The 13,451-nt window shown below is 37.2% G+C and overlaps 1 protein-coding gene across 1 annotated transcript in view; it reads left to right on the top strand.

Annotated features, from left to right (window-relative positions):
- Nucleotides 1-13,451, top strand: part of SYNE3 (spectrin repeat containing nuclear envelope family member 3) — a 50,370-nt gene that overhangs the window by 26,134 nt on the left and 10,785 nt on the right. The window contains exons 8-14 of the mRNA XM_015819070.1: nt 594-728; nt 3,243-3,392; nt 4,451-4,614; nt 6,816-6,897; nt 8,625-8,777; nt 10,449-10,598; nt 11,828-11,866. Coding sequence (XP_015674556.1) covers nt 594-728; nt 3,243-3,392; nt 4,451-4,614; nt 6,816-6,897; nt 8,625-8,777; nt 10,449-10,598; nt 11,828-11,866 — 873 coding nt within the window. The remainder of the gene's footprint in view (nt 1-593; nt 729-3,242; nt 3,393-4,450; nt 4,615-6,815; nt 6,898-8,624; nt 8,778-10,448; nt 10,599-11,827; nt 11,867-13,451) is intronic.

The raw sequence follows: 13,451 nt of genomic DNA, 5'->3' as shown, positions 1-13,451 counted from the left end.
CTCACCTACATCGTCCATATAGGACGACTCGGGAACTCAACTCCTACCCCGGGCAGCTCACCGATCCCCTTATGCCCAGGGGAAAGGTATCAAGCCGTTTGACAGCAGATGCTAGCTGTCAAACCGGCTTTTACGCAAAACAGGCGGGAGGCAGCAAACAGCTGCGACCAGCGAAATCGCCTGCCACCGGAAGTCTCCCCCTCCAAGGTCCCTTCTAACTTTACTACTACTACTACTACTACTACTACTACTACTACTACTACTACTACTACTACTATTATTATTATTATTATTATTATTATTATTATTATTATTATTATTATTATTCCAGTGGTTTATGTTGCAGAGTATATGCTTTGAAAGTAGGTGGTAGATGATTCATTTTTCTGCAGCTCCAGTTAAGGATATAGATTAGCAGGATTAGAACTAACTGTTACTTGTAGATTATCCTGCTGACTCTATCCCTTTGAGATACAATAATGTGCATTTTCAACCAGGTTCTTGTGTTCTTTTAAGACGTTTTCAAGTATGCAATGATTCCTTGAACAGCATCCTGCATGGCAATTTATTCAAAATGTAATTTTCTTCTACAGACCGTCCAAGGACACCTGGATGAATGTGCAGTCCAAATGGAAGAAATAGAGAAACTTGTTCAGTCAGACCCAGCACAGATGCATAAAATAAAACAGTGTTTTTCTGACTATCAAATACTTAAGAGATCATTGGAGGTAACTCATTTTGGCGAAGGAGTCTCAAAAGATGGCAGCACTCAGCTAATCTTTTCTGGGCTCAGAAGCTAAGCAGAGTCAGGCCTTGTTAATAGTACTTAAATGGGAGACATTAAGGGAACCCCAGAGATACCAAGAAAGACAGTGAGAAATCACTTACTGTTGCTAAGATGACTACATACATGGGCCCAAGAAGCCACCAGGAACTGAACTTAACTTGGAGGAGTTTTTTCCTAATTTTTTCTTAAACTGCATGATTTTGCCCTGGTGCGTGTCTCATTCTCAGTCATCCAGGTCATGGTTGTCTCAAAGGTGCTTTTTCAAAAAGCAACTGGACTTTCTTTGTTTTTCCTTGAAGATGTTTCGCTTTCCATCCAATGCAGCAGTTGTTGCACTGGTGCAGCAAGTACTTCTCATGCTTCTTAGATGAGAGCCAAGCAGAAACACATGTTCATCAGTCCATACAACCTGCATCTTTTCTTATGGCTCATAATGGACCCCTTATGACAGGGTTTCTACTCCTCTTGGGATTCCAAACAAGCAGAAGAAAATGTGGGGTAACATCCCAAAATTCATGATAATAATAACAGTTCTGTTCTTTGGTAAACACAAGTAAGTAAAATGGTCCATCTCTACAGGCCCTTGCCTTCCCACCAATCATCATGGAGATGTTACCTTTATGGAGATGTTGCCTCTAGGTCTTATTTTAGTGATTTTTCAGACATGTTCCAAATAGAGATGAATCGTGAGGCCTAGTCCAGGACCCCATTATCCAAGAGATCAGATTGTTGGTGTAAAATGGGGGAAATAATATTGATTTGATTGATTAATTGATTTAGTGTATTAAATTGTATGCCACCCATCACACAATATAGTGAATCTGGGCAGCTGGATTAATAATACTAGTGATGCATCTTGTATTGGCATTTTTCCATTATAATTCAGAAGGGAACAATGCAATATTGGGAAGAAATAGGAACCTATGTTGTACATTTATGTTTATTACATGTTATGTAACATTTGCTATGTGAAATGATTGCTCTTTTGAATGATAGAGCAATGCTTGGAGTATGTAATTTTATCAATATCAGCCCATTTCCAGAAAGTTATTAAGTGATGGAAGTTTAGTGATGGAAGCTGATGCTATGTGATCTAAGAATTTCAAATGATGAGTAAATCAAGCTGCTTTTACCAAGGCAAGTTGCCTTTTGATAAAAGTGTAAAGCAAAGAATGACAACTGGAGTTATTTGGTTCTGAGTAATTAAAACAATGAATGTAGAAACAATAAAAATTAAATAATAATATTATTAGAAGTACAGTATTTCCTTGGCTGCCTAATACTTCATTAGAAAGGGATGCATAAGGCATTTTTACTTGTGGAGCACCACTATGTGGCCATATTCAGATCTGCAACTCTAGATGTTTTTGCTAGTGAAGGTAAAATTGTGTTAAATAGTCATTCACTTTAACAAACTACTTCAGGTTTTTTTTTTATTTTTAAGAAATTCTTTTTCTTGGTAAGAAAACAATTAATAAAATGAAGATAGAGTATGAATCTGGAAGTCATAAAATGTGCAGTATGGTTTCATGCATGCCTACTTTGGTGGAAGTTGCATTAGGTTCAACAGAATTTGCTCCTAAGGAAACACTGCAGCCTTCAATTAGAGATTGCCCTCACTTACTGCCCTCAAATGGAACTAGCACTCTTGCTAAGTGATGTGGTTGGTAAAGTGAAAAATTACATATCAGTGCTTGACTTATGACAGTAGTTCCAGCTGTGATCATTAGCAAATCACCCACAGTTGTTAAATGTGATGTCACATAACCACAACTTGCACCTTCCAGCTGGCTTCCTCATTAACACTGCTAATCAGAAGCTGGCTGTGATGGTAATAAATAACAACCACGTGACCCTGGACCCTGTAACCATTGTAAATGCGCCCTGATTGCCAAGTGCCCAAAATAATAATCACATGACAGGGATGCTGCAATAGCCACAGCGTCAGCCACCAAACATACCACAAGTCTTTTTCTTCAGTGCCATCACAACTTTGAACGATCGCTGAATGAGTGATGAGTAAACAAGGACTACCTGTATTTTGCTTTTGATAACTTATAGCAGGGGTGTCAAACTGCGTCATGGGCCAGATGCATCATGCCAAAATCACGCCCACCCCATTGCCAGCAATGGAAAAAAAAATTGCGATACATCGCAACACGTCACGTGACGTTGCGATTTTGACACCCCTGACTTATAGCATCCTCTAGAGTTGTTGAGATGATAAAAAAAAACAGTCCTCATTAATATCAACACAACTCTGGCTGAATGATTCTGGAAGATGCTGTAAGCCACTGGTAAGATCCTGTCTTCATCTTGGTATGTTCATTTTAGGGACACATAAGGTGTATTTTGGAAACTGCAAGAAAAGGTTCTACATATTTTTTGATCCAAAGAAAGAAATCCAATGAGTTCCCTTATAAATGATGACGGGTCTTCCTGTGGTTCTTTGCAGATCATGATTGCACAAAATAAGCAACATATTCAGAAACACTGGGCTTTTAATGACAAATTATCAGATCTCCAACAGTGGCTTACCGTGACCAAACAGAAACTGGAATATTACTGTGATGCTACAACTCACAATGCAATTTTGGACTTGGAGGTAAAGAACCTTTCTTCTCTTGTGAGGTTATTAGACTAGCTTTCCAATGGGTAGAAATATGAGGATTCAACTGAGGTTTACATTTCACCTACAGTTTAGGAATCAGCAAAATATTTGCAAGGTGCCATATATTATTTTTAGAAAGTACTATTTATTTTGAACTACACTGTTTTTAAGGGCCATATGAACACTAAAAACAAGAGAAATTGATATGTGTCTGTATTATGGAACTTGAATTAATATGTAGTTCACACAACAGTATAAAAATGGAATCTCCAGATTTAGAAACAATACGTTCCTGAATATCATTGCTAAGAAGCCATATTGTTTGAAGTACATTACCTTTCATTTCTTGCTGGTTGACTTCTTGACAGCACATCTGATATCACCAAGGGAAACAAAATGTTAAACTGTTTATCTATGAGGGATATGATGATCTGTCAAAATTGTATATTCTAGCAGGCTGCCAAGGTACAAACAAATTACTCTTATTAGAAGCATGAAGTGATACTTCCAAGATTTTTGGAACTTAGGCCAAAAGCCACTTGTGGACTTAAAGTTGTTCATTCCCCATTGCTAGTTTAAAGGAGACATTGGTCTGATTAAGAAGAGTACTTCTGTTATTCTTAGAGATTTTAGATATTCATTTATAATAATGTTGTCGATACATAAGATTCCATTAATAATATTTGACAGCTTTTCATAGTAAATGACAAAAATCCTACTCCAGATATGCACTTTGCCTTTCATTTATATTAATGAAACAAACATTATAAATGTTAACAAAATTTAAATTGACTCAGAGCTAAATATGCAAATATAATAATGATCTTAAGTATTCATTCTCATGTATCATGTACATTGATATGGATTTCATGGTGCTCTCTGAGCTTGGTGGTTTTCTTGCAGATGTATCATTACCAAGCTAAGTAACATCATCAGTGCACTGATCATTACCTAGTTTGGTAAAGAAACACCTGCATTTGAAAGCCACCAAGCTCAGTTCAATTGTGAACTGCAATGTGTACATTGATGTGTTTGTATCTTGTGCCTTTTAGAGATTGCAAACTGAATTTCCAGGTAGAGAGATCCAGTTACATCTCATTGAAGCCCATGGGCATTTGGTTATAAAAGACACTTCTCCAGAGGGAGCTGTGACTATCCAGGCTGAAGTAAAGAAGTTGAAGGACTCATTCAAGTTTCTTGAAAACCTAATGTCAAGGTAAGAGGTTTTTGCACTTTTGTTTCAGGGCTTTTTTGTGCTGAAAGGTAGCTGGTTGGTGAAAAGAAAAAGCAAAAGTAGGGGGATGGGGGATATCCATCAAGAATAGCAATGACTATAATGTCATTTTCTTCTTGTTTAATATTTAAAAGGTACGTGCAGCTGTTTTCCAGATTGTGGCTGTACTAAATACAGGCTACAATTTAGAAGGTTGTTTATTATTTATTTATTACATTTCTATCCTGCTGCACTCCCACTAGACTCTTGAGCAGTGTTAAGAGTACAAACATTGAAATATCAGAATTACTAAAATCCATGAACAGAAAACACATCAAACAAAAATCAAAAAGTTCAAAACCTCCAAACCAGTAGAAATGAAGAGGATCAAGCCCCAAATATTCCCCAAAGAGCTTTGTTTTCAACTGCTTGGGGAAGGCAGCTAAGGTCAGGTCTAATCTAATATGCCGAGGGAGCCCATTCCAGAGGACTGGCATTGCTACCAAAAAGGAGCTCCTTTGTGGCTCGTTCCCCCACACCTCCCAACATGGGGCATCATCAGTTGCTTTTCCCAATAAGAACCAATACGCTAGGCCAGTTTTAGTGGGTAATACCATCCTGAAAATAACTTGGTTCCAAGCCATAAACAACTTTATAAATTAGAACACCAGTATATTAAATTGCACCTGGACATCTATAGGGAGTCAGTGCAGGCCCATACCATGGGTATAATATGCTTTGCCCAATAAATATCAGATAATGCACAGGCCATTGCAATTGTGATTAACTGAAACTTCCAAATAGTAACTAAATAATGGTATTTAGAGCTATTGCAATAGTCTTAACTGGGGATGAGGACAGGAGTCACTGCAGCCAGATTTCCTCATACTTGGTATGGTCACAACCAGCATTCCAGATGAAGCTAAAGAAAGCACCCACTGCTGATCTAATGTTACTGAGAAGGTTGCCTAAGTCATGGGCCTGCTCCTTCAGAATTAGTACTTTCCCATCAAGAGTCACCACTGGAGCCATCTGAGCATCCTGATGAACAAACTCTGTCTTGCTAGGATTCAGTTTAAGCTTGTTCTGTCCCATCCAGAACTTCAGAACCTCCAGACCGCAGGACAGTACAGACTGGGTAAAGATGAGTGTCATCACTTGAACGGATAGATAACCTCACCCAGTGATTTCTTGGAGATACTGAACAATAGTGTGGAAAGGACCGATCCCTTTGGTTCCCCACAAGGGAACAGCCACCCAGAATCACTGTAAAAAAGTGTCCCCAGTCCCCAACCCTTGAAGATGCTCCAGAAAGATACCACAATTGATGGTACTGAAAGCTGCAGAAATATTTGACAGGCTCAAAGCACATGCATTATCCCTATTCAGATCCCAATAGGGCTCATCTCTTAGCATGATTATTTCCATTCCGTGCCTCGGCTTAAGTAATAACCAATGTCTTCAAGTAAACCAAAAACAATGCAAGTCACAGAGCACAGTGTTACATGAACCTACCAAAGCATGTCCATCATTGCCTATGCTGCTGCTTTCTGGATCAGCTGAAACATCAGGTGATCTTTGAGGGCAGTCCTGTGTGGAATGTATTGTAGTAATGAGACCATGAGCTGATCAGAGCATGAGTGACTTATCTGAAAGGCAGATACATATAAGCATATTATGCTATACACTTAAGTTGTGAAATCTTTTGATTTGTGTTCTCATGTTGTTGAAATACAATCTGATCATAATCTTTTGTTAATGGTTTGTTTCTTTTTTGGCTTATCCTAAATCAGGTGTGTTCAACCCGCAGCCCGTGGGCCACATGTGTTCCTAGACAACTTGTAATGCGGCCCCATAAGTTATCATAAAAAAATTAAAAATAAAGGGAGTTTGTTATTTTAAATCTATGAACTAAATTATATATTTTATATGTGGCACAAGACAATTCCTCTTCATTCAGTGTGGCTCAGACAAGTCAAAAGGTTGGATAGCCATGTCTTAAATGATCCCTCCCTTTATAGCTTACTGTTTTGTGAGACCACTCTGAATTGTTCAGTAAACCATAGTTAAAAATCCTGGCTTAGTGATATACGTGAAGCAAAGCACAGAGTCAGTATATTTACAAATGTTGTCCATACTACATTAGGAATCCTCCCCTCTTTGATTGCTCTGTTGCTAATTTTAGTCTCTTTCATTCAAAATAGGACAGCAGTTGATCTGAGTAAGAAGATAACTTGTATAGACAGCAGGCGAATGGAAAAGGTGGCTGCTTCTGAGCACTTACGGGTGAGAAAACCTGATAGGCTAATTAATGAAATACAGGTAGTCCTTAACTTACAACAGTTCATTTAATGACCGTTCAAAGTTACAATGGCACTGGAAAAAGTGATTTATGACTGTTTTTTACACCATTGCAGCATCGCCATGGTCCCCTGGCAGATGCTTGGCAACTGGTTCATATTTATGACGGTTGCAATGTCCCGGGGTCATGTGATCCCCTATTGCGACTTCTGACAAGCAAAGTCAATGGGGAAACCAGATTCACTTAACAACCATTTTACTAATTTAACAACTGCAGTGATTCATTTAACAACTGCAGCAAGAAAGGTCTTAAAATGGGGCAAAATTCACTTGACAAATGTCTCGCTTAGCAACAGAAATTTTGGGCTCAATTGTGGTCGTATGTGGAGGACTACCTGCATCTTTATTATATAAAGCTTTAATTGGAATGACCTTCCCATATTGGTAATGAGAGCTATTTAAGGTGTTAGTTAGTGTATCCTAGTTGAACTGGTTAATGCCTTGTTTGAATAGAACAATTTCTTTCCTTTATCCACATTTCTACCACACATTCAGTAATAAAAGCACAGGGCCTAAAAAATAAATATTTTGTACTACTAATATAATTATTTCTAACCACCACAGAAAAACTTCAAAACTGCAGCAGTTTTTTTAGTTGGTAGCAGTGGTGGGATTCAAATATGTGAACAACCGGTTCTCTGTGTGGATGCTGCTTCCGGAAGTCCATTCTGGGCCTGGGCAACAAAAAATTAGCTACCGGTTCTGCCAAAGTGGTGCGAACCGGATGAATCCCACCACTGATTGGTAGTATTTCCAAAGGTCATATGAAATACATTTTGCCAACTTCCTGAATAGTAACAGGAGTGGATGAGTTCTTTGTCAAAATATCCTGAGAAGGCGATACTTTGGGATTTATTTATCAAAGTATAATCTGTCTTATCATTACAAAACTGGTAGGGGTTTTTTTTCCAGATAGCCTCTTCTCATTGGACTTTATTTGTAATAACACATTGTTAGTTCTTTGTTTTCAATCTTTGCGTATTTGCAATGGATAAACAGCTTTTCTTCCAGTAGTTCTGCGGCTGCTGGTCCTGGTTGCTCAGTCAACAATCCTGAGTCCTATAACCCATTTGTCATCAGACATGCAGGAACTCTTAACAGCCAGCATGGTCCTTGTTGACCCAGGTGACAAGCTATCCAGTATGGGCTTCTGTAAATTACATCTCACCAGATTGTTTATGGGAGAGACAGTCTTTATCCAGCTCGTTGTGATGAGACCTGTCCAATATAAGTTGAACCTCTGACATAACTCTCATCTTCCTCACAGCACAAAAGTCCCACAACCAAATCAAAGTAGCCCCACAAACTCTTCAATGTAGTGCTTCACTATTATTATTACATCTTGCATGCCACAGGTTCCTTACCCCTGGTTTACATTTTGCAGTCTCAAAAGTAACTATAGCAAATTATTTAATAAGAGTTATTTAGCAATGCAAGTTTGTATATATCCTAGGATGGTACTTTAAATCTTTCAGAAAAATCTGTCATTTCTCCCCTAATTCAATCTAACAATCAGTGTGAAATAATTCCTTTCTCTTGTGCACTCTAACAAAACCATTTACTTTCAGAAACTTTATGTGTATATGAAAGAGATGTTTTATTTTCTTGTTTGCATTTACATTATGTCTTTTTCTTTGTTTTCTATAATTCAGAGGAAAATGGCTAAGGGGGAAGATACCAATGAACTCCAACTTATTAAGAACTTTGAACAATGGTTGCAAAGAGAAAACAACAAGCTATCCAAAATTCTTGCCTTGAATCCATCGAACAGTGAAGAGGTCAAGGCAAGATATAGCAAGCTAAAGGTTTGTTCAACTCCAGCATTCCAGATTAACCTTGCATTTTGGTACCATGTTGTTAAATGTGTTTATGAATTCAGTTTTGACTACTGGACTAGTTACAAGTATATTTTCAGAGTTCTGTACAGGAGCTTTTTCTGTCTCTTCTTAAAGATGCCAAAACTGAACTTAGGCTCTTCTGCAAGCAAATTTCAGTAGCCTCCTTAGAAACTCTGATTAGTGAAACTTCCAAACCTCAGTGTAGGTTGGGGGGGGGGGAGGAGAGGAGATCTTGAAGCCAATTGGTCCTGAGCTTTAAGTTCCAGTCATATAAGTAGAGTTACTATAGTACAGTTTAGTGACAATCAGAAAAACAAGTTCCCCATCTCTGATTTAAGACTTTAAAGATCAAAACAATACTTTCAAATTTCCTAGAAACAAATTGGAGACAATAAGGTGATTCCAAGAATTGTGTGAAAAGGTCTATTTGTTGGAGTCTTTGTTGCTGTCTGAGCTCGGCTGTTTGCTTGCAGATGTTTCATTATCAAATGGTTATCATCATCAGTGTGAGTGAGTGTTGGGTTTGCTCTTTGTTTATATCCCCTTGTTCTGCTTGCGTTGGTGGGAGTGTGATTTTCTCCTTGGTAGTTGCTTGATTAGAATTATTTTCTGCTTGATTGTTTGTCTGGGATTAATCCTTGTTTATTTGGGTGTTGGCTGCTAGTGCTAATGTATTCTGGTCTTTTTTTCATTCTTAGATTTTTATTGGATCCTTTGAATAGTTGTAAATTTTGTTTATATGTATCTATTGATGGGTGAATTGATGGCAATAAAATGCATTGTTGGGGAGAAAAACAAATTGTGGCTATAGGCAAACACATAATTATAATCCAAATAGACCAATGCATCTGTGATCCGAATTTTCCTTCCCCAAAATGGCATAGCTTGTGAACAACATAAAGTGGACATGACTCATTCATAGATCTCATCCCCTGATCAATACAGATCCAAGAGTACCTCAAAGTCTATATTTTAAGGTAATTGAAAGTCTGATAAATACTAATCATGAAGTACCAAGCCAGGGAATGACATTGTATTATATGTTTATGCTTTAACATATTTGTGAAATTGATAATCCTGTTACAATTTTTTTCTGTTTGAAAATACTTCTGAAATCCCTACTGGAAGCTATCTGTCAGCTGCCACTTTATGCTTGCTTACACTTCACTGATATGCAGTGAGGGTCTGCCATGAACTATGGAGAAGGGGGACAAAGGGGGGCATGCTTGGGAAATTGAAAGTAGGTGCTGTACCGTGGAGAAGCTGCTTCAAGGTCACCCAGCTGGAAGAAGGAGGGAGTGGCATACTAGAGCACAACTGAACTATTAAGAAAACAGCTTGCAAGAATTTAATTGGTACCCTTGGTGTAGGAAATGAAACTTAAGGAGGGGAAAGTATAACATAGCTATTTTGGCACATAAATCTCAGTTCTGGCTATGCATTACTGCAATAAACTTGATCTCTAATAAAAATATACCTTTCTCAGCAAATAGAGCCAAGAATTATTTTCTAATTAGAGGTTTAAGTTTGTGGCACGTCTGACACTATCCATAAGTACATATATCATTTTCAAAGTTGGCAGAGCTCTATTCATTCCCTCTATCAAGTTTTTCAAGTTGATACCTCTTTTCCCTCTAGGAGCTTCAGCTTAGAATCCCTGAAGGTCAATATCATTTTGAAGAACTTCTTCATCTTCAACCAGCTGGCCAGAACTGGGATGAACTAGAGGAGTTGCGTTACCAATGGATGCTCTACAAGTCCAAACTGAAGGACTCCAATAACACATTGGTAGGTCTTATCATCTGGGGACAGTTAGAAGCAGTGTGATTATGAATTTCTTCAGATTATTCTGTACATTCTTACATTTTATTTTAAAATTATTCTATACCCTGCCTCCTGCCCAACAGAACAACTATGTTTAATATAAATCTGGTCAGTCCAGCCAAAAATTGTCTAGGATCAAATATTACAGAAAATACAAAACAGTTCATCTCATAGTGATTATGGAAAATCCTTAGCAGCTTTAAAATAGTGAAACAGCAAATAGCTTCTTTATGAAAAAAATCTACCATGTTTCTCCCCCAAAAAAATTTACTCTTATTTTGATTGTTTAATGTTATGAATACACATTAGATAGCTGCCATTAAAGACAGTAGTATCTATACTTTCCAGTGGAAGGGTGGAAAATACATGTCCCTCCAATAGTTGTTAATACTGTAGCATTCAGTGGTCCCAGCCGGCATGGGCAGTTGTGAAAGATATTAATTTGCAACACCTGGAGGAACTACAGCCTTCTTTCCATGATTGAATATGATTTGTGTAACATTTCTATGTTAGTATACTAAATTTATTTCATTGACTTTTCCTTGTAAAACTAGAGAAATTCTGGCATGTTACTATGTCTTGTTATTTTATACATGTCATTTGGAAAGAGAGGAAAAAGAGATGCCGAGTATATATTCTATGGGACTTTTATTTAGTGTTCTCAGACTCAGCACCATTCAGCTTTTTGGAATTCTAAACTTGGATTTCTCAGCCAGTTTTGCCTTTGGCTAGTCTGGTTCTAATCTTTGCTTTCTGATATTTAGAAAGTAGAACTTATTTTATTAGGTGCAGAGTATTTTGTTCTTCTCAATACCCACATGTTTAAATTAAACGTATTTTAAAAATGGAAAAAATGTGCCTAATGAGATAATACCAAGAAAAGTTAATGTATTTAATGTTTTATGGGTCTATATTTTTTATCCATCTACCCTCCTGCAAAGTAACATCATATCAGTAGGGGTCAGTAATAGCTAGGTTTTTTCTGCCTTAAGCTGATATCTGATTTAAATTGTTAAGAAACGAAACCATTTAGAATTTAAATGGTACGTACTATAAAACTCATTAGATAGAAATTGCCTGCTCTTCTAAGTTGTCCGAATGAAGACAGTTTTTCAAACAGTATTCAACGCTGTGTTGCACTTTAAATAGGAACATTCTTGATTAATGCTTTAAAATTGTATCTTTTTAAACAGATGACAAGCTATTGCAAAGAACCAAACTTATTCAGAAAGGTAAGGCTGTTTTTGTCCACAAGAAAAAAGTAGGAGGGATGTGTATGTGTATATACCTACATACATATACATATCCTTTAGTGATTCGTGAAGTAAAATTATTTTGTTATGGAGAATATAATTGTTGAATTATTTCTTTAAAATCATCAGTTAGATGGCCATTATCTTTTGGTTTAGGTAATTACAGGTAATACAAATATTTCTTGATCAATGTTTCCAAAGTTAAAAAATAGAGATGTTCTTGATAAAGACAGAATAATAATTTGTATAGAGCTATGGGAGATGTTTGTTTCTTCTGGTGTTTAAGTACATATAAACTGAAGTGCAAGTTTGGCTTTTCTTAGACAATAAGCCTTTATCTCTTTGTTCCCAAAAGTTTATGCTGTGGATAGAAGAGGAACTAAATTAGACTTCAACAGGCAGCTTGTCTGAAGAATTTCCAGATAAGCAGTCAATAACTACTAGTTCTCAGTAGATCAGCCATGTAATTTTAATACTTTAACCTTCATAATCTCCATCTTGGCTTGGATTCATTATCTCAATAACTTTATGTCCTGCTTCATCCTCTGTACTTTTGTGACCATGTGTAACCTGCTTTGTGGTAAATCATGTTATTTAATAGTACCTAATCATTTGAAGAGTTTACAAACTGTCAGGGGTTAAGTAGGGAATTGACTGATGGGATAGTCGGTCCATGGGACCTTGCAGACTAGGCATTCCCAAGATGGTGCTGTAGTTGTAAAATTGAAGAGATCTGGAAGACATCACATTGAGAAAATTATTCAGACTGCTGCAATCTCTGATTAGTTAAGCCAGAGGCAGTCAAATTTGGGTCTGGTATTCATATTTGAAAGCATATTCTGGGTCTCTTACAAGTTAGCTATTACATGGGAAATGTTGTCTGAAATATTGCTAAAGTGGATGTGAATAGCTAACAATGCTGATGTAAGATATCCAAGGGCACATTGGTGCCCTTTTTCACTACACTGCCTATCTGTGTTGATCCAGACAGAGGGTTCCTATCTTTACTTTCACACAATTGTATCATGCTTTCATACTTTTTACTTTACACATAGGAACAGCAACATTGATCTTAATTATTCAGTCATAAGCTCTGGTCAAATATCACAGTGTCCAATTATATGCATTACATAACAAATTTTCCATATGGCAAAACCAAGTAGCTTCTAGTCATCTACATCTACATTGTTAAGCATTGCAAAATATCCATGTGGAACCTTTCCTCTTCCTTTTACCACATTGCTTATTTACCTTTAAATTTATACAACTATTCATATAGAGTAGCTCCCTTGAAATCCAAGGTAGTTTTTTTCTCTCTATTACCTACTTGCGTTGGATATTTGTGGGGGGGGATTCCTGAAATAATTCTAGAATCAGGGGTAGTCAACCTTGGCTCTTTTAGGACTCGTGGACTTCAACTCCCAGAATCCTGCTGGCTCAGGAATTCTGGGAGTTGAAGTCCACGAGTCCTAAAAGAGCCAAGGTTGACTACCCCTGTTCTAGATGATAAAATTTCAAAGCCTTTTTTAAAGTTCTTCTTAGCTACAGATAATTTCTGGGAGCA

The sequence above is a fragment of the Protobothrops mucrosquamatus genome, unplaced genomic scaffold (assembly GCF_001527695.2).
Source record: "Protobothrops mucrosquamatus isolate PMUCROS unplaced genomic scaffold, P.Mucros_1.0 scaffold856, whole genome shotgun sequence".
Taxonomy (NCBI): domain Eukaryota; kingdom Metazoa; phylum Chordata; class Lepidosauria; order Squamata; family Viperidae; genus Protobothrops; species Protobothrops mucrosquamatus.
This window is presented reverse-complemented; position numbering and strand designations above follow the sequence as displayed.